Genomic DNA, 23450 nt, shown 5'->3' with positions numbered 1-23450 from the left:
CATTTGTTTAATAACATACCCAAATATTTGCATACAAATGCACTTTGGTAGTCAGAATGTTTTATTTTAAATGATTTACTGAACTGCAAGTCAATGATTTGCTTCAAACTTGCTGACAGTAACTACAGTAAGAGTTAGGGGCACATTTTGAAAGTCTCTGCAGTAACGAGGTACGGATGTACAGTACATTAGGATAATAAAGTGAACACACCCATAAACAACTTGACATAGTGCACCATTTACATCTGCATTTACTCTTCCTTAGTTGAACCACTTGTTCAAACAAACACACTTATTTACTTTTTCACATGACAGTGTTGAGTTCTTTTACTTTTTAGTTGATTATATATAATTGATTATATAAAAGTATTAATATATATATATACATATATATATATAAATATATACACATTATATATATATATATACATTATATATACAGTATATATATGTATATGTATATATATATATGTGTATATATATATATATTTATATATATATACAAGTATATATATATATGTATATATATATGTATATATATACAGTATATATATATATATATATACATACATATATATTTATATATATGTATATATATATGTATATATATTTATATATATATATGTATATATATATATATATATATACATATATATATAAATATATATATATATATGTATATATATATATATATATATATTTATATATATATATATATATATATATATATATATATATATATATACATATATATATATATATATATATATATATATATCCGTTAGGTCAGGAAAAAACACGGAGGCTATTTCATTCCTACAAGCCTGTTTCGCAGGTTTCCCTGCTCTTCAGGGGATTTTATTGAATACAGTTGAATAAAAATCCCCTGAAAAGCAGGGAAACCTGCGAAACAGGCTTGTGGGGATGAAATAGCCTCCGTGTTTTTTCCTGACCTAACGGATATGTATATATATATATATATATATATATATATATATATATATGCATATATATATATATTTATATATACAATACCAAATATGCAATATTCTGCTCTACCCCCGTATTGAGCACTTTTTAACGGCTGAACCACAGTACCCTCGGTTATATATACATACATTCATATATATATATATATATACACATACATACATACATACTGTACATACATACCTATATATATATATATATATATATATATATATATATATATATATATATATATATATATATATACACATACATACATACATACCTATATATATATATATATATATATATATATATATATATATATATATATATATATATATATATATATATATATATATATATATACACATATATATATATATATATAAACAGTATATACATATATTTATTCTTCAGATTCGTCACAGTTTTGTTGTTGTCCACTTTCAGTTATTTCCTGTCACGGATCACCACAGCGAGTCAATCGCATGAATCTTTGGCTTAGTTGTTATGGCAGATGCCCTTTCTGACCGGGAATCGAACCCAAGTCCCCCTGCCTTGAAAGTCAGAAGCATGTATCATGAGAGCACCGGGGAATCAATTATAATTAATCAGTTTCATACCTGCTTGTATGATTTAAAATTAAATGTCTAATATTTTGACACAAAAAGTCAAACATTTAAATGTCATTTATTTGTTTAAAAATGATTTTAAATCATTTTTGCACTGGCGTATCAACCAGCACCTTTCAGGTAACCATCATGTGTTGGACCATGTGCGCACAAAATGAATTGTGTGACTAATCTGCGCTCATACATGATTAATGCAATAACTAGAGATGCAATAATTAAAGGATTATTTTTTTGAAAAAGGCTTCAATTTATATTCCGTTGTCTCAACTAATCGTGTCACTCGTACAAATTGATCAAATGCGGACCGCGTGGAGTGCCCGGAGCTTTAAACTCACGAACATAGTTTCCACACTGCAATAGAGTGAACATGAGAGCGGTGGTGCGTGGGTACCATTATCTGTGCCACGGCGGACAGCGGAAAGTATTTTCTTTACACTATTTTACCAATGCACACGTGTTAAAAGTGCAATTTCAGGCCGTGTCCACACATACACAGATACCTAATAAACGCATACTTATATACGACACTCGCAACGAGTGAGCGCGGCGATGAGCTAAAAAGTTTTTTTGTTGTTGTTTTTTTTTAGCCATTCCTAAAAATGATGAGTTGGTATAAATAAGAATCATACGGAGCCCCTAAAGGGACATGGGGGAATTTTTTTTTTAAAATAATTTTTATTTATTTCAAATTTTTTTTAGACATGTATCTCGTGCGCACGAGAAACTATCTCGTGCGCATGACAAACTTTCTTGTGCGCACGCGAAACGTTTTATAAAGTTATAAAAAAATGTATATATTTTTTTATATTTTTAATTTGTAATTTTTTTTATAAAAAGTTTCTCGTGCGCACGAGAAACTTTTTATAAAGTTATAAAAAAAAATAAAAAAAAGAGTATATATATTTTTTTTAGACATGTATCTCGTGCGCACGAGATACATGTCTAAAAAAAATATATATACTGTATATATATATATATATATATATATATATATATATATATATATATATATATATACAGGTATATATACATTTTTTTTATTTTTTTTATAACTTTATAAAAAGTTTCTCGTGCGCACGAGATAGTTTCTCGTGTGCATGAGATAAAAAAAAAATAAAATAAATAAATTTAAAAAAAAAATATATATATAAATATATATATACATATATATATATATATATATATATATGTCTTAATAAGGTTATCCAAAAAATAGTGCTCGATACCGTAGTAGAGCGCAATATATGTATGTGTGGGGAAAAAAATCACAAGACTACTTCATCTCTACAAGGCCTGTTTCATGAGGGGTTCCCTCAATCATCAGGAGAAAATCTCCTGATGATTGAGGGAACCCCTCATGAAACAAGCCTGAGGGGTTCCCTCAATCATCAGGAGAAAATCTCCTGATGATTGAGGGAACCCCTCATGAAACAGGCCTGTAGAGATGAAGTAGTCTTGTGATTTTTTTCCCCACACATACATATATATATATATATATATGTATATATATATATATATATATATAAATTTTTTTTATTTTTTTTTATAACTTTATAAAAAGTTTCTCGTGCGCACGAGATAGTTTCTCGTGTGCATGAGATAAAAAATAAAAAATAAAATAAATATATATATATATATATATATATATAATTTTTTATTTTTTTTATAACTTTATAAAAAGTTTCTCGTGCGCACGAGATAGTTTCTCGTGTGCATGAGATACATGTCTAAAAAAAAAAAAAAAAAAAAAAATTAGAAAAAAAAAACATTTCCCCCATGTCCCTTTAGGGGCTCCGTAGAATCACAATACGGATGTGAGTTGATTTTTTGGAGCCCCCCTAATAGTAATAATGATAATTTTAGTCGTATTGCAGTCTACACGTATCTCTTATGTGTGACTGCCATCTACTGGTCACACTTATCATTACACCATGTACCAAATAAAATAGCTTCGAGGTCGGTAAGCACAACCAGAATTACCGGGTTATAAGGAGCACTGTGGAGTTTAAAAAAAAACAAACGGCCTTATAGTCCGGAAAAATACGGTAGCGCCCACCTTGTAGTGTGTACTGACGCACACTTCATTACATATGTACTATATCACTATATCCATGATTAATTGCTTTATAATTCCTTGAGAGTTTTGCACGAAATGGTTTCCTTGGCTCGTTAGTGCGTGCTGGTTGTAGAAGTAATGTACACTTCTCTGCACGTGTAATATATCACCATGTTGCTGATTAAACATCTTGTAATTCCACGAGAGTTGGGTTCCTGCATGCACATTTTAAACAGTAAAAAAAGAGATGTATAACGTTCCCAGGGCTCTGTGTGTACGTGCAGGCTGGTTTGAAAGATAATGTACATGTCATTGTACGTTTGTTCTAGACGTACAATGACATGTCAAATATATATATATATTATATATCAAAATAATGCTTTTTCCAGGCTTCTGATTGGACAATATGTGCATGCCAGCAGGTGTGTGTGTGTGTGTGTGTGTTTGTGCGTAGACATAGACACTTTTGAAACTGCACAAAAAAACAAATATGTGTTTTTCAGACTCCCCTTGTTCGCGTGGACATGTTGATGATGTGCGTTTCTTAGGAAAAAAACGAAAGAAATAAAAAAAATTAAATTAAATTAAATTAAATTAAAATATTGACAAAAAAAGAAGAAAAAAACAAAGAAATTAAAAAAAACGTAAAAAATTAAATTTTATAAAATTAAAATATCGAGAAAAAAAAAGAAAGAGGAAAAACGAAAGAAATTAAAAAAATAACTAAATAAATAAAATTAAATAAAATTAAAATATCGAAGAAAAAAAAGAAAGAAAAAAAACCGAAAGAAATTTAAAAATAAAATTAAAAAAAACATTTTTTTAATGAAATTTAAATATCGAAAAAAAAGAAAGAGGAAAAACGAAAGAAATGAAAAAAATTAAAATTAAAAAATAAAATTAAATAAAATTACAATTTTGAAGAAAAAAAAGAATGAAGAAAAAACGAAAGAAGGTTACGAGAATTAGAACAATTGTTGTTTATTCCATCTTACACAGTGGCGAAAGAAATAAAAAAAAATAAAAAAAATTAAATTAAATAAAATTAAAATATTGACAAAAAAAAGAAAGAAGAAAAAACTAAAGAAATTCAAAAAAATAAAATAAAAATAAATACAATTTTATAAAATTAAAATATTGAGAAAAAAAAAGAAAGAGGAAAAACGAAAGAAATTAAAAAAAAAAAAGAATAAATAAATAAAGTTAAAAAAATCAAAATATCTAAGAAAAAAAAAGAAAGAAGAAAAAACAAAAGAAGGTTACGGCAAGTAGAACAATTGTTGTTTATTCCATCTTACTCAGTGGCGAAAGAAAAAAAAGAAAACAATTTAAAAAAATTAAATCAAATTAAAATATTGACCAAAAAAGAAAGAAGAAAAAAACAAAGAAATTTAAAAATAAAATTAAAATAAATACAATTTTATAAAATTAAAATATCGAAAAAAAAGAAAGAGAAAAAACGAAATACATTTGAGAAAATAAAATTAAATAAAACTAAAATATCAAAGAAAAAAAAAGAAAGAAGAAAAAAGTAACAGTTACAACAGCGCAGTGCAGAGGATGCTGAAGTGCTACAACAGCGCAGTGCATAGAATGCTAAAGTGCTACAACAGCACAGTGCAGAATATTCTCAAGTGCGACAACAACGCAGTGCAAAGAATGCTAAAGTGCTACAACAGCACAGTGCAGAATATTCTCAAGTGCGACAACAACGCAGTGCAGAGGATGCTAAAGTGCGACAACAATGCAGTACAGAGGATGCTAAAGAGCTACAACAATGCAGTGCAGAGGATGCTAAAGTGCTACAACAACGCAGTACAGAGGATGCTAAAGTGCGACAACAACGCAGTACAGAGGATTCCCAAGTTCTACAACAATGCAGTGCAGAGGATGCTAAAGTGCTACAACAGCACAGTGCAGAGGATGCTAAAGTGCTACAACAACGCAGCGCGGAGGTCATTATGTATGAAGAATTATGTAAACATGTTGTGGGGCGTCGTTGCTTCTTCCTTCTCCTTTTCGGACAACTCTTTTTCTTTCTTTCTTTCTTTCTTTATTATTCCCCTTTTCCCCAAACGACTTTAGTTTGTTTGAAACCATCTTGACAGAGAGGATTTTCCCATGACAAAGAGGTGCTTTTTCATCCATTTGGAGTAAAGAAACAAGTCTTTGCATGAAAGGCGCCTGCGCTGACATTCATGACTTCATTGATATTCATGCAGCTCGAACCTGCGACTGCTTTGGTGCATTGTCCTCTTTTTTTTGTGTGCGTTTTTTTCTTCTTCTCCCCCCCAGCCAGTCTCAAAGCTCTAACCCCATCACCCTCATCTCGCACCCCTGTTGGACATTATGCGCCGCAGCATCCCTGCCGCCATAGCAACCAAAAGGAGCATCCTGGGTGGTGGCACGGGAGTAAGAGAGAGAGAGAGAGAGAGAGAGAGAGAGAGAGAGAGAGAGGGGTGGGGGGAGAAGCCGAGGGAGGAGAAGTGAGCGAGGTTAACCAGAGAGGAAAAGTGACTTTAACGGGTGAGTACGGCACGTTGTGTGTTCTTGCATTGCTGCTGGATTGTGTGTTTTTGGCAACACGTAGCGGACTTGTGTTGACTTTCTCACCGGCCGCCGTCTTCCATTCTGCGGCATAGCGCCGACCACATTGTCAAGTCGGGCTTTTTTTTTTTCCCCTCGCCGTCTTTTTCCCTGTCACTCGACTTTGATGGAGGGCCGCGGAGCTAATGAGGAGGAGATGAGCAGGAGGAGCCGGGGGGAGGAAAAAAAGTCTAATTGTGACCGCCGAGTCGGCGCTTTTCAGACGCTTGCTGTGCGCGATAACGAGCCAGGCAGGAGACAAAAGGTGCAACCTGTTAATGTCCTTCCAGCCGCTCCACGTTGCGCCTTCAACGCAGCAGCATGAAACATCCATCACTACACTTTCCTCGCCTTCGTCCTTGTCAAAAAGTTGTGACGGGCAGACGCTGCGGAGACTTTCCCTTTGGCCACTTGACAGCCAGCTTGTCCCCCCCCAAAAAAATAACATCATTTTTTTGTGTGTGTTTTTTTTGTCAAGTTTCTCCCAAATCGGAAGTGCAGAAAGGGGTGCAATACGCATGCCAGGCCAGTAGTTGGCGATGTAACACGACAAGTAGTGTTAGGGCTGCAACTAACAACTAATTTCATCATCGATTAATCTGTCGATTATTACTTCGATTAATCAATATCTGTCGATTATTACTTCGATTAATCGATTAATAATCGGATAAAAGAGACAAACTACATTTCTATCCTTTCCAGTATTTTATTGGGAAAAAAAACAGCATACTGGCACCATACTTATTTTGATGATTGTTTCTCAGCTGTTTGTAAATGTTGCAGTTTATTTAAAAAAAATAAATAAATAAAAAAAGGAGCCTCTGCGCATGCGCATAGCATAGATTCAACGAATCGATGATTAAATTAATCGCCAACTATTTTTTTTTTTTAGAGATGTCCGATAAATGCGTTAAAATGTAATATCGGAAATTATCGGTATCGGTTTTTTTATCATCAGTATCTTTTTTTTATTAAATCAACATAAAAAACACAAGATACACTTACAATTAGTGCACCAACCCAAAAAACCTCCCTCCCCCATTTACACTCATTCACACAAAAGGGTTGTTTCTTTCTGTTATTAATATTCTGGTAGGTTCCTACATTATATATCAATATATATCAATACAGTCTGCAAGGGATACAGTCCGTAAGCACACATGATTGTGCGTGCTGCTGGTCCACTAATAGTACTAACCTTTAACAGTTCATTTTACTCATTTTCATTAATTACTAGTTTCTATGTAACTGTTTTTATATTGTTTTACTTTCTTTTTTATTCAAGAAAATGTTTTTAATTTATTCATCTTATTTTTTTATTTTTTTTTAAAGTACCTTATCTTCACCATACCTGGTTGTCCAAATTAGGCATAATAATGTGTTAATTCCACGACTGTATATATCGGTATCGGTTGATATCGGTATCAGTAATTAAAGAGTTGGATAATATCGGAATATCGGATATCGGCAAAAAGCCATTATCGGACATCCCTAAATTTTACTCATTTTCATTAATTACTAGTTTCTATGTAACTGTTTTTATATTGTTTTACTTTCTTTTTTATTCAAGAAAATGTTTTTAATTTATTTATCTTATTTTTTTATTATTATTTTTTTTTTTAAAAGGACCTTATCTTCACCATACCTGGTTGTCCAAATTAGGCATAAAAATTTGTTAATTCCACGACTGTATATATCGGTTGATATCGGTATCGGTTGATATCGGTATCAGTAATTAAAGAGTTGGACAATATCGGAATATCGGATATCGGCAAAAAGCCATTATCGGACATCCCTCATTTTTATGATCGATTTTAATCGATTTAATCGATTAGTTGTTGCAGCCCTCACTAGTATAGTATCGCGGTACTGATGAATCAAAAACGGTACTATACCCTGTTTGAAAAGTCGTCGTCACGTGGTGTCATTGCCGGTTTTACCAGCAGAGGAGCATGTTCGGCAGTGCACACACACGGAGTACTTACAAGTAGACACAATGTGTAGACAGAAAAGGGACAACGGATGCATTTTGTCCTAAAATCTGACGATAAAGGTGAAGTTATAACACTGGAACGCCCTCAGGAAGAGGTGCTTTAAGACATGTATAGATAGCCAGCAGCTAATCCTCGCCTCCATGGCGACAAATACAGTAAGTTTCTTTAAAAGTACAAACCCCGTTTCCATATGAGTTGGGAAATTGTGTTAGATGTAAATATAAACGGAATACAATGATTTGCAAATCCTTTTCAACCCATATTCAGTTGAATATGCTACAAAGACAACATATTTGATAAACTTTTTTTGCAAATAATAATTAACTTAGAATTTCATGGCCGCAACACGTGCCAAAGTAGTTGGGAAAGGGCATGTTCACCACTGTGTTACATGGCCTTTCCTTTTAACAACACTCAGTATACGTTTGGGAACTGAGGAGACACATTTTTGAAGCTTTTCATGTGGAATTCTTTCCCATTCTTGCTTGATGTACAGCTTAAGTTGTTCAACAGTCCGGGGGTCTCCTTTGTGGTATTTTAGGCTTCATAATGCGCCACACATTTTCAATGGGAGACAGGTCTGGACTACAGGCAGGCCAGTCTAGTACCCGCACTCTTTTACTATGAAACCACGTTGATGTAACACGTGGCTTGGCATTGTCTTGCTGAAATAAGCAGGGGCGTCCATGGTAACGTTGCTTGGATGGCAACATATGTTGCTCCAAAACCTGTATGTACCTTTCAGCATTAATGGTGCCTTCACAGATGTGTAATTTACCCATGTCTTGGGCACTAATACACCCCCATACCATCACACATGCTGGCTTTTACACTTTGCGCCTATAACAGTCGGGATGGTTCTTCTCCTCTTTGGTCCGGAGGACACGACGTCCACAGTTTCCAAAAACAATTTGAAATGTGGACTCGTCAGACCACAGAACACTTTTCCACTTTGTATCCGTCCATCTTAGATGAGCTCAGGCCCAGCGAAGCCGACGGCGTTTCTGGGTGTTGTTGATAAACGGTTTTCGCCTTGCATAGGAGAGTTTTAACTTGCACTTACAGATGTAAAAACCAACTGTAGTTACTGACAGTGGGTTTCTGAAGTGTTCCTGAGCCCATGTGGTGATATCCTTTACACACTGATGTCGCTTGTTGATGCAGTACAGCCTGAGGGATCGAAGGTCACGGGCTTAGCTGCTTACGTGCAGTGATTTCTCCAGATTCTCTGAACCCTTTGATGATATTACAGACCGTAGATGGTGAAATCCCTAAATTCCTTGCAATAGCTGGTTGAGAAAGGTTTTTCTTAAACTGTTCAACAATTTGCTCACGCATTTGTTGACAAAGTGGTGACCCTCGCCCCATCCTTGTTTGTGAATGACTGAGCATTTCATGGAATCTACTTTTATACCCAATCATGGCACCCACCTGTTCCCAAATTGCCTGTTCACCTGTGGGATGTTCCAAATAAGTGTTTGATGAGCATTCCTCAACTTTATCAGTATTTATTGCCACCTTTCCCAACTTCTTTGTCACGTGTTGCTGCCATCAAATTCTAAAGGTAATGATTATTTGCAAAAAAACCAAATGTTTATGAGTTTGAACATCAAATATGTTGTCTTTGTAGCATATTCAACTGAATATGGGTTGAAAATGATTTGCAAATCATTGTATTCCGTTTATATTTACATCTAACACAATTTCCCAACTCATATGGAAACGGGGTTTGTACTATTATCACTGGAGGACGAGGAATAGCTAAACATGCTTCACTACTAGGACGATACAATAGCTCACCGGCGTCACAATGTAAACAAACGCCATGGGTGGATGTGCACCTGACATCCACTGTGATGATACCAAGTACAAGAGTGTATCTAGTCTATACTACTATGATCACATCGATATTTTTTGTCATCACAAAATCTTTTTTCTTTAAAAAAAAAAAAGATTCTGTAACTACTTGGTATCGTATCGATACCTAAATGTGTGGTATCATCCAAAACTAATGTAAAGTATCAAACAACAGAAGAATAAGCGACTATTACATTTTAACAGAAGTGTAGATAAAACATGTTAAAACAGAAAATAAGCAGATATTAACAGTAAATGAACAAGTAGATTAATATTTCATTTTTACAGTTTGTCCTTTATAATGTTGACAAAATAAAATAGAAGTTGTCTAGTATGTTCACTATTTTATTTAAGGACTAAATTGTTATTTGATTGCAGTAGATGCTAAAGCGCTACTACAGCACAGTTGCAACAACAGCACAGTGCAGTAGATGCTAAAGCGCTACTACAGCAAAGTTGCAACAACAGCACAGTGCAGTAGATGCTAAAGCGCTACAACAGTGCAGAGCAAAAGATGTTAAAGCGCGACAATAGTGCAGCGCAGTGGATGCTAAAGTGCTACAACCGCACAGTGCCGTAAATACTAAAACACAACAACAGTGCATTATGACGTGCGGTGATGTTTTCAAATGACCGTAGCCTGCGAAACAGGCTAGGTCAGGAAAAACACAGTAGCTATATCATCCCTACAAGCCTGTTTCGCAGATTGTATATATATATATATATATATAAATATAAATATAAATATATATATATATATATATATATATATATATATATATATATATATATATATATGTCTCCCTACAAGCCTGTTTCGCAGATTTTATATACTTACAGTATATATACATATATATATGTATATATACACATGTATATATACATATATATACATGTATATATACATCCATATACATATATATATATATATATACATATATATATATATATTTATATATCAATATATATGTATATATATATATATATATATATATATATATATATATACTGTATATGTATCCCTACAAGCCTGTTTCGCAGATTTATATATATATATATATATATATATATATATATATATATACACACACGTGTATATATATATATATATATACATACATATATATATATATATATATATATATATATATATATATATGTATATATATATATATATATACACGTGTATATATATATATATATACACGTATATATATATATATATATATATATATATATATATATATATATACAGTGTTGGGTTAGTTACTGAAAAACAGTAACTAGTTATAGTTACTTCATTTCAAAAGTAACTCAGTTACTAACTCAGTTACTTACACCAAAAAGTAATGCGTTACTGTGAAAAGTAACTATTTAGTTACTTCTTTTTTTCTTCTTTTTTTTTTAAAGCTCCAATTAATGCCCTTTTAGCCTTTATTTCAGTACTGTTATTGCACTGGAGAATAATACAATCTGTTGATCAACTTGACATACATTTGCATCACTGAACTCTGCTAAGCAATGTGGTCTACATACAACACACAAAGACAAAGATATGTTACAAAGGACAATTTGTTTCTCGCCAGAACAAATTGACAAAACTATTTTAAATAGCTGCAACATAACATACATAAGTAACAAACAGCATAATAACAGCATAGCTGTAAAGCAAGAAAGGCACACATAATAATATATATATAATAATATATTAAATACATACTAATAAAAATATATTTTTTACAAACAGGAAGTTGCAGGAATGTACACATGATCCCCTGCTTACATCTCATTGTGCAACATGTGAATGTTTTAATGGGAACTAAATGCATTGTCTGAAAGGGGTACAAACTATTTCCAAAGCAGGACCTCCACCCAGACAAACAATACAAGTACACAGTTCATGAAAAACAATATTTGTTGTTATTGTCATTGTAAGTGGGCCTAAACACTTATATTAGAAATGGAAATGACTGCTGTCATTTGATTATAATAATAAGAGAATGTTGTCTGTCTATCTGTGTTGGCCCTGCGATGGGTGGGGACTTTTCCAGGGTGTACCCAGCCTTCCGCCAGAATGCAGCTGAGATAGGCTCCAGCGACCCCGAAAGGGACAAGCGGTAGAAAATGGATGGATGGATGGAGATGGAACTTGTTATTTAGTCAGGTTTGGGACAGGTGTGCTGCTGGTGTAGCCACAGTTCTGATGTTGCTCACATGGGCTCCACTGAATGCTCAGGGAGTTTTTGCGTTTGCTCACACACATGAACAATTAGAGGGAACATTGATTGACAGAGTGTGTGTACCTTCAGTGCTGAAGTGGCATCAGAGTCTCTATCTCTCTTTACTAGCTTCATCGAAGCATGTTGCTTATGTAGCTTGTTTCAGCAGATTTGAATTGCTGTTTTGGGCAGTAGATGGCATCTTTGATCCAAAGCACAATTTACATTTAACTAAAATGTTATTTTCTTTGTGCTCGACAAAAGAAAAGTCGTGAAAATATCTCCATGCTAGCAAACTCGACTTCTGGCTCCGCCATGATCAGACACGCCCCCCTCTCCTCCCTCTCCTCCCTCACACTCACTCACACACAGAGCGCATGTCTCTCTCTCTTCTCCGGCTTGTGACGCAAGAAGAATCAGAACGATGACACAGCAGCGCTCCGATAAAACACACTTTATACTACATAAAAAGTAACGTAAAATAACGCAGTAACGCATCATGTAGTAACGGTAACTGAGTTACTGAATATAAAAAATAACGCGTTAGATTACTAATTACCGCCGAAACTAACGGCGTTACTTTGTAATGCGTTAGTCCCAACACTGTATATATATATATATAAAATCCCCTGACGAGCAGGGAAACGTGTGAAACAGGCTTGTAGGGATGATACAGCCTCTGTGTTTTTTCCTGACCTAACGTATAGATAGATAGATAGATAGATATACCGGCCCCCAGACACATTTTTTTCTCTCAATTGCCCCCCCCCCCCCCCCACTGATGTTGCTTGTTGATGCAGTACAGCCTGAGGGATGGAAGGTCACGGGCTTAGCTGCTTACGTGCAGTGATTTCTCCAGATTCTCTGAACCCTTTGATGATATTACGGACCGTAGATGGTGAAATCCCTAAATTCCTTGCAATGAGAAAGGTTTTTCTTAAACTGTTCAACAATTTTGCTCACGCATTTGTTGACAAAGTGGTGACCCTCGCCCCATCCTTGCTTGTGAATGACTGAGCATTTCATGGAATCTACTTTTATACCCAATCATGGCACCCACCTGTTCCCAATTTGCCTGTTCACCTGGGGGATGTTCCAAATAAGTGTTTGATGAGCATTCCTCAACTTTATCAGTATTTATTGCCACCTTTCCCAACTTCTTTGTCACGTGTTGCTGGCATCAAATTCTAAAGTTATTGTTTTTATCAGTTTGAACATCAAATATGTTGTCTTTGTAGCACATTCAACTGAATATGGGTTGAAAATGATTGTATTCCGTTTATATTTACATCGAACACAATTTCCCAACTCATATGGAAACGGGGGTTTGTAGATAAATGTCCGCTGTTTGGATATTTGCTTTGGAGCATTCACACGATCACGCTGCATTACTGCGTGTCAATATGATGCTACGCTAATATTAACCCTTTACTGGACTGATCCTTCTTCCCTGCCTCAGAGTGGCCTTTTTTCCCTTGCTCTGTGTGTGTGTGTGTGTGTGTGTGTGTGTGTGTGTGTGTGTGTGTGTGTGTGTTTGTGTGTATGCAGTTACATGTGTGTGTATCTGTGTTGACATGATGGCATGCGATGAGGACGTCTGCAGGGGGCTGGGGAGGGGCTGGGGGGGTCCGCTCCGGCTCTTCTCCGCGAGCGCGGATTCATGGAATTGCGGTGCCTGTTGCGTGACATCGTGTGTTTAAATGTCACTCACTGAGGCCCGCGCCGAGAAAAGGGGTGGGGGGGTGGAGCGCAAACTGCAGGCCTGATAATGCTGAGCCCCTCCAAAGCTCTGCTGCAGGCGCACTTGTTTCAATACCAAATTAGAGCAGATTGCACGGCAGCCGGGCGGGATCGATTGCGCGTGAGCGGAAACAGTACCGGTGAACGGGGCGGGGGTTGGGTGGTGCTGGACTGACAATGATCTCACTTGTTACAGGAAGCTCATTTTTAATAGATGACATGAAACATCTCCTCTCGACGAGCCTCGCTTCTATGAAGAGATCAGAAAAGCAAAACAGCCTCCATAGCCACCTTTATGGCCGATAAACAGAGCGCTGTAAATTGAATGCTCCTAAAAAGCAGCCAGGCCAAACTAATCCATACTTTTCAGGACATTAGCTCTCCAGTCAAACAGGGGGAAGCAGCTTACTTCTTTTTTTCCTCCTGGTTACGTGCTCGCTCCCATTAATGATTATCGTAAATTCCCAGACTATAAAAGCAGTGATGGTAATTTATGGGAACAAAAACAAGCAAACACACTGGAAATGTGTGTTCTTGTTTGTGCTACGGCGCCGTCTTTTGGACGAGTTCGCGACTTGTAGGTTGCTGCAGTGTCCTTCCATTAAATGCTTTGAACCGGAAATGGTGTGGTTCAGTCCTCTGGCCGTCCATAGCGTTTTTACTTCATTCATCACTCCCAGCAACGTTTGTAAGTTTTACAATATAACTAAAACTGTTCATACTGACCAGACTGTCCCATGTCTGATGTCTGTAGTAACTTCAAGCAATGTTTGTAAGTTTTACAATATAACTAAAACTGTTTATACTTACTATACCGTCCCATGTCTGATGTCTGTAGTAACTTCAAGCAAACGATCTCCCTCTCCATGTGAGACAGGCCCCTTCTTTGGCTATTTTCAAGACCCTTCTTAAAACCCATTTTTATTCACTGGCTTTTAACCCAGCATGAGACTTTGAACTGTTTTTAGCTTTTAACTTTTTGAACTGTTTTTAACTTTTAAACTGTTTTTATCTAACAAACTGTTCTTAGGGTAATTTATATTTGCTTTTTAATTGTGTATTTTTATTTCTGTCTTAAATGTTATTTTTTAGTCTGTCCTTTGCCTCTATTTCTTTGTGGTGTACAGCCCTTTGTTTTTCAACTGTGCTTGTTTTTAAAGGGCTTTATAAATAAAGTTGGTATGGTATGGTATGGTAATGTTTGTAAGTTTTACAATGTAACTAAAACTCAGTGACGTGCGGTGAGGTTGATGGCTGGTGAGGCACTGACTTCATCACAGTCAGATTTACAAACATGTGAACCCTAAAGAGTATCTTATTCACCATTTGATTGGCAGCAGTTAACGGGTTATGTTTAAAAGCTCATACCAGCATTCTTCCCTGCTTGGCACTCAGCATCAATGGTTGGAATTGGGGGTTAAATCACCAAAAATGATTCCCGAGCGCGGCGCCGCTGCTGCCCACTGCTCCCCTCACCTCCCAGGGGGTGAATAAGGGGATGGGTCAAATGCAGACGACAAATTTCATTACACCTAGTGTGTGTGTGACAATCATTGGTACTTTAACTTAACTTTAACTTTACACATACAAACTGTAACACACAAAAAAGCACATTTTATTAAAAAAAACGTTATTATGGTCTTACCTTTACTTATAAATGAAGTCCACAACTAAAGCCCTCACTTAAACTTTCCACGTGCAAGATTGAATCTATTTAAAAAAGTGTAACCGAGGGTTTAAAAATGTCGCCTATACTCTATGAAACTACAAAATAACAAACACAGAGGCTCCAGTTTACACGAGGACCACTTTATTTACCTTCTTTCAAAAACCTCCGCAACGTGACATCACTTCCGCTCTTAGCGCCTTCAAAATAAGAGCTCAAGGCATATACTGTATAACAGCGCATAACAGGAACTTAACATCACAAAGAGGTAAGCCCATGAAAATAGGTTACAAAAGTTATTTAATAAGAAGCCAAAAAGTGCAAAAACAATAATGTTCGTGTTGGAGGAGTTGTGAATTAGACTGCAGGTGTACCTAATGTTGTGGCCCTGCAGTCATTCAGCTTATGAAATAATTTTTTTAAAATAGATTCAATCTTGCACGTGGAAAGTTTAAGGGTGGGCTTTAGTTGATATAACAATTCTACGGCGGGGGTGCAGGAGGCGAGCCTCAGCCAGTGCGTCTTTTGCAGCCGTTTTATGATCGCTCAGCACAAGAAATACTTCACACACATACAGTTGTTGACAAAATAGACTGTACATTATATACCTCAGCTAACTAAACTATGGAAATGTATAATATAGTTCATATAGCAATACAGTCTCACTGCACAGCAGGCCAGCAGTTAGCCGAGTCATTGCGCAATCCATGTTGAGGCACTGAGTGACGTGCCTCAACTGGCTGCTGTTCACCGCACCGTCTCTTCTCAGTATTTGAACGGCAAATGTGAAAATTCAGCAATTTTGAATAAAAATAATCTAAAACTGGTGAAGTTAAATGGAAAATAACTTTATAGTATAATCACTGGATACACATAACAATTTAATTTAATTTTTTTTCTTTTTACATTTTTTTTCTTTCCATGATGGCAGGTGAGGCCTGTTCATAGTTACTAAACCCTCCCATGTCTGATGTAACTTCAAGCAACGTTTGTAAGTTTTACAATATAACTAAAACTGTTCATACTGACCAGACCGTCCCATGTCTGATGTCTAGTAACTCCAAGCAACGTTTGTAAGTTTTACAACATCACTAAAACTGTTCATAGTTACTTAACCCTCCCATGTCTGATGGAACTTCAAGCAACAGTTCTAAGTTTTACAATATAACTAAAACTGTTCATAGTTACTAGACCGTCCCATGTGTGATGTCTGTCACACCAAGCAATGTTTATAGGTTTTACAATATAACTAAAACGGTTCATACTTACTAGACCGTCACATGTTGTGATGTCTGTCATAACACCAAGCAATGTTTGTAAGTTATACAATAAAACTAAAACTGTTCATACTTACTAAACCATCCCATGTGTGATGTCAGTAGTAACTCCAAGCAACATTTGTACATTTTCCAATATAACTAAAACTGTTCATACTTACTAAAGCGTCCCATGTGTGATGTCTGTAGTAACTCCAAGCAATGTTTGTAAGTTTTACAATATAACTAAAACTGTTCATACTTACTAGACCGTCACATGTTGTGATGTTTATCATAACTCCATGCAACATTTGTAAGTTTTACAATGTAACTAAAACTTTTTATAGTTACTAAACCGTCCCATGTGTGATGTCTGTAGTAAATCCAAGCAACGTTTGTAAGTTTTCCAATATAACTAAAACTGTTGGTACGTAGTAAACCATCCCATGTGTGATGTCTGTAGTAACTCCAAGCAACGTTTGTAAGTTTTACAATAAAACTAAAACTGTTCATACTTACTAGACGTCCCATGTCTGATTCTGTAGTGACTCCAAGCAATGTTTGTAAGTTTTCCAATATAACTAAAACTGTTCATACTTACTAAACCATCCCATGTGTATTGTCTGTAGTAACTCCAAGCAACTTTACAATATAACTAAAACTGTTCATAGTTACTAAACCATCCCATGTCTGATGTCTGTAGTAACTCCAAGCAACATTTGTAAGTTTTACAATATAACTAAAACTGTTCATACTGACCAGACCGTCCCATGTGTGATGTATAATTATTCCAAGCAATGTTTGTAAGTTTTACAATATAACTAAAACTGTTCATAGTTACTAAACCCTCCCATGTCTGATGTAACTTCAAGCAACGTTTGTAAGTTTTACAATATAACTAAAACTGTTCATACTGACCAGACCATCCCATGTCTGATGTCTAGTAACTCCAAGCAACGTTTGTAAGTTTTACAATATAACTAAAACTGTTCATAGTTACTAAACCCTCCCATGTCTGATGTCTGTAGTAACTCCAAGCAATGTTTGTAAGTTTTACAATATAACTAAATTGTTTATACTTACTAGACCGTCACATGTTGTGATGTCTATCATAAATCCGAGCAACATTTGTAAGTTTTACAATATAACTAAAACTTTTTATAGTTACTAAACCGTCCCATGTGTGATGTCTGTAGTAAATCCAAGCAACGTTTGTAAGTTTTCCAATATAACTAAAACTGTTGGTACTTAGTAAACCATCCCATGTGTGATGTCTGTATTAACTCCAAGCAACGTTTGTAAGTTTTACAATAAAACTAAAACTGTTCATACTTACTAGACGTCCCATGTCTGATTCTGTAGTAACTCCAAGCAATGTTTGTAAGTTTTCCAATATAACTAAAACTGTTCTTACTTACTAAACCATCCCATGTGTAATGTCTGTAGTAACTCCAAGCAACTTTACAATATAACTAAAACTGTTCATAGTTACTAAACCATCCCATGTCTGATGTCTGTAGTAACTCCAAGCAACATTTGTAAGTTTTACAATATAACTAAAACTGTTCATACTGACCAGACCGTCCCATGTGTGATGTATAATAACTCCAAGCAATGTTTGTAAGTTTTACAATATAACTAAAACTGTTCATAGTTACTAAACCCTCCCATGTCTGATGTAACTTCAAGCAACGTTTGTAAGTTTTACAATATAACTAAAACTGTTCATACTGACCAGACCGTCCCATGTCTGATGTCTAGTAACTCCAAGCAACGTTTGTAAGTTTTACAACATCACTAAAACTGTTCATAGTTACTAAACCTTCTGATGTCTGATGTAACTTCAAGCAACAGTTCTAAGTTTTCCAATATAACTAAAACTGTTCATATTTACTAGACCGTCCCATGTGTGATGTCTGTCACAACAAGCAATGTTTATAGGTTTTACAATATAACTAAAACAGTTCATACTTACTAGACCGTCACATGTTGTGATGTCTGTCATAACACCAAGCAATGTTTGTAAGTTATACAATAAAACTAAAACTGTTCATACTTACTAAACCATCCCATGTGTGATGTCAGTAGTAACTCCAAGCAACATTTGTACGTTTTCCAATATAACTAAAACTGTTCATACTTACTAAAGCGTCCCATGTCTGATGTCTGTAGTAACTCCAAGCAATGTTTGTAAGTTTTACAATATAACTAAAACTGTTCATACTTACTAGACCGTCACATGTTGTGATGTTTATCATAACTCCATGCAACATTTGTAAGTTTTACAATGTAACTAAAACTTTTTATAGTTACTAAACCGTCCCATGTGTGATGTCTGTAGTAAATCCAAGCAACGTTTGTAAGTTTTCCAATATAACTAAAACTGTTGGTACGTAGTAAACCATCCCATGTGTGATGTCTGTAGTAACTCCAAGCAACGTTTGTAAGTTTTACAATAAAACTAAAGCTGTTCATACTTACTAGACGTCCCATGTCTGATTCTGTAGTGACTCCAAGCAATGTTTGTAAGTTTTCCAATATAACTAAAACTGTTCATACTTACTAAACCATCCCATGTGTATTGTCTGTAGTAACTCCAAGCAACTTTACAATATAACTAAAACTGTTCATAGTTACTAAACCATCCCATGTCTGATGTCTGTAGTAACTCCAAGCAACATTTGTAAGTTTTACAATATAACTAAAACTGTTCATACTGACCAGACCGTCCCATGTGTGATGTATAATTATTCCAAGCAATGTTTGTAAGTTTTACAATATAACTAAAACTGTTCATAGTTACTAAACCCTCCCATGTCTGATGTAACTTCAAGCAACGTTTGTAAGTTTTACAATACAACTAAAACTGTTCATACTGACCAGACCGTCCCATGTCTGATGTCTAGTAACTCCAAGCAACGTTTGTAAGTTTTACAACATCACTAAAATTGTTCATACTTACTAGACCGTCCCATGTCTGATGTAACTTCAAGCAACAGTTCTAAGTTTTACAATATAACTAAAACTGTTCATAGTTACTAGACCGTCCCATGTGTGATGTCTGTCACACCAAGCAATGTTTATAGGTTTTACAATATAACTAAAACGGTTCATACTTACTAGACCGTCACATGTTGTGATGTCTGTCATAACACCAAGCAATGTTTGTAAGTTATACAATAAAACTAAAACTGTTCATACTTACTAAACCATCCCATGTGTGATGTCAGTAGTAACTCCAAGCAACGTTTGTACGTTTTCCAATATAACTAAAACTGTTCATACTTACTAAAGCGTCCCATGTCTGATGTCTGTAGTAACTCCAAGCAATGTTTGTAAGTTTTACAATATAACTAAATTGTTCATACTTACTAGACCGTCACATGTTGTGATGTCTATCATAACTCCGAGCAACATTTGTAAGTTTTACAATATAACTAAAACTTTTTATAGTTACTAAACCGTCCCATGTGTGATGTCTGTAGTAAATCCAAGCAACGTTTGTAAGTTTTCCAATATAACTAAAACTGTTGGTACTTAGTAAACCATCCCATGTGTGATGTCTGTAGTAACTCTTAGCAATGTTTGTAAGTTTTACAATAAAACTAAAACTGTTCAAAGTTACTAAACCCTCCCATGTGTGATGTCTGTAGTAACTCCAAGCAACGTTTGTAAGTTTTACAATATAACTAAAACTGTTCATATTTACTAGACTGCCCCATGTGTGATGTCAGTAGTAACTCCAAGCAACGTTTATACGTTTTACAATGTAACTAAAACTGTTCATAGTTACTGAACCGTCCCATTTGTGATGTCTGTAGTAACTCCAAGCATGTTTGTAAGTTTTACAATATAACTAAAACGGTTCATACTGACTAAAGCGTCCCATGTGTGATGTCTGTAGTAATTCCAAGCAATGTTGGTAAGTTTTACAATATAACTAAAACTGTTTATACTTACTAGACCGTCACATGTTGTGATGTCTATCATAACATTTGTAAGTTTTACAATATAACTAAAACTGTTCATAGTTACTAAACTGCCCCATGTGTGATGTCTGTAGTACCTCCAAGCAACATTTGTAAGTTTTACAATATAACTAAAACTGTTCATATTTATTAGAATGTCCCATGTGTGATGTATGTAGTAACTCCAAGCAATGTTTGTAAGTTTTACAATATATCTAAAACTGTTCATACTTACTAGACCGTCACATGTTGTGATGTCTATCATAACTTCGAGCAATATTTGTAAGTTTTACAATATAACTAAAACTTTTTATAGTTACTAAACCGTCCCATGTCTGATGTCTGTAGTAACTCTAAGCAATGTTTGTACCGTATTTTCCGCACCATAAGGCGCCCTGGGTTAAAAGCCGCGCCTTCAATAAACGGCATATCTCAAAACTTTGTCCACCTATAAGCCGCCCGGTGTTGTAAGCCGCATCTAACTGCGCTAAAGGAATGTCAAAAAAACAGTCAGATAGGTCAGTCAAACTTTAATAATATATTAAAAACCAGCGTTCTAACAACTCTGTTCACTCCCAAAATGTACGCAAATGTGCAATCACAAACATACGTATATCAACATGGACAGAGCTGCGTGAAAAAAGCCACCCGGCCTCTTCGCGTAAACTTAAACTTATCTTAACCACTCGCTCATCTTTTCTTCATCCATCCCTTCGAGTTAGCTTTTATGATGACGCCGGCTGGAAAGGTCTCTTTTGGCAAGGTCTTCCTTTTGAATATCACCATGGGTGGAAGTTTCTGGCCATTAGCATGGCAAGCTAGAACCACAGTGAAGGATGACTTCTCATTCCCTGTGGTGCGAATATTCACCGTACGTGCTCCCGTTGTATCCACAGTGCGTTTCACAGGAATATCAGTTGCTGTGAAATAGTAATCCGTGTGCGGATGGAGAGATTGCGTCTTTTCATGAACCGGATCCCTGACGCTTAGTAGGAGCCATTTTGTGGTCTTTACAGATGTAAACACACAAAGGAAATGAAACGTATGGTATCCGCGCGCTTTTTCTTCTTCTACGCGGGCGGGTGGTTGCTTACAGTAGAAGAAGAAGCGCTTCCTGTTCTATGGGGGCGGGTGCTTACCTTGGCGGTTGCTTGCGTAGAAGAAGAAGCGCTTCCTGTTCTACCGGGAAAAAAGATGGCGGCTGTTTACCGAAGTTGCGAGATCGAAACTTTATGAAAATGAATCTTAATATTTATCCATATATAAAGCGCACCGGGTTAAAAGGCGCACTGTCAGCTTTTGAGAAAATTTGTGGTTTTTAGGTGCGGCTAATAGTGCGGAAAATACGGTAAGTTTTCCAATATAACTAAAACTGTTGGTACTTAGGGAACCATCCCATGTGTGATGTCTGTAGTAACTCTAAGCAACGTTTATACGTTTTACAATAACTAAAACTGTTCATACTTACTAGACGTCCCATGTCTGATTCTGTAGTAACTCCAAGCAATGTTTGTAAGTTTTCCAATATAACTAAAACTGTTCATACTTACTAAACCATCCCATGTGTAATGTCTGTAGTAACTTCAAGCAACGTTTGTATGTTTTACAATATAACTAAAACTGTTCATACTGACCAGACGTCCCATGTGTGATGTCTAGTAACTCCAAGCAACGTTTGTAAGTTTTACAACATGACTAAAACTGTTCATAGTTACTAAACCCTCCCATGTCTGATGTAACTTCAAGCAACGTTTCTAAGTTTTACAATAAAACTAAAACTGTTCATATTTACTAAACCGTCTCATGTGTGATGTCTGTCACAACAAGCAATGTTTATAGGTTTTACAATATAACTAAAACGGTTCATACTTACTAGACGTCCCATGTCTGATTCTGTAGTAACTCCAAGCAATGTTTGTAAGTTTTCCAATATAACTAAAACTGTTCATACTTACTAAACCATCCCATGTGTAATGTCTGTAGTAACTCCAAGCAACGTTTGTATGTTTTACAATATAACTAAAACTGTTCATAGTTACTAAACCGCCCCATGTGTGATGTCTGTAGTAACTCCAAGAAGGGTTGGAAGTTTTCCAATATAACTAAAACTGTTGATACTTGCTAAACCATCCGATTGTGATGTCTGTAGTAACTCCAAACAACGTTTGTATGTTTTACAATATAACTAAAACTGTTCATAGTTACTAAACCGCCCCATCTGTGATGTCTGTAGTAACTCCAAGAAGGGTTGGGAGTTTTCCAATACAACTAAAACTGTTGTTACTTGCTAAACCATCCGATTGTGATGTCTGTAATAACTCCAAGCAAAGTTTGTATGTTTTCCAATATAACTAAAACTGTTGATACTTGCTAAACCATCTGATTGTGATGTCTGTAGTAACTCCAAGCAATGTTTGTAAGTTTTACAATATAACTAAAACTGTTCATACTTACTAGACCGTCACATGTTGTTATGTCTATCATAACTCCGAGCAACATTTGTA

At 35.3% G+C, this 23450-nt stretch overlaps 1 protein-coding gene and 1 long non-coding RNA gene across 4 annotated transcripts in view; one reads left to right on the top strand and one right to left on the bottom strand.

Moving 5' to 3' along the window:
* The window catches only part of syt6a (synaptotagmin VIa), a 188316-nt gene that overhangs the window by 75687 nt on the left and 89179 nt on the right, over positions 1–23450 (top strand). Inside the window, exon 1 of one of the 3 annotated variants that reach the window (XM_061925059.2) lies at positions 5387–6186. The exons of 1 other annotated variant lie outside the window; for it this stretch is intronic. In XM_061925059.2, coding sequence (XP_061781043.1) covers positions 5859–6186 — 328 coding nt within the window. In that variant the 5' untranslated portion in view covers positions 5387–5858. Of the gene's footprint in view, positions 1–5386; positions 6187–6422; positions 6512–23450 lie in introns of those variants that run through there. One more of the 3 variants, XM_061925068.2, reaches the window with a different exon arrangement.
* Positions 1–23450, bottom strand: part of LOC133572251 (uncharacterized) — a 107494-nt gene that overhangs the window by 7012 nt on the left and 77032 nt on the right. The gene's annotated exons all lie outside the window — the stretch shown is intronic.

The sequence above is a fragment of the Nerophis lumbriciformis genome, linkage group LG01 (genome assembly GCF_033978685.3).
Source record: "Nerophis lumbriciformis linkage group LG01, RoL_Nlum_v2.1, whole genome shotgun sequence".
Lineage (NCBI taxonomy): Eukaryota > Metazoa > Chordata > Actinopteri > Syngnathiformes > Syngnathidae > Nerophis > Nerophis lumbriciformis.
This window is presented reverse-complemented; position numbering and strand designations above follow the sequence as displayed.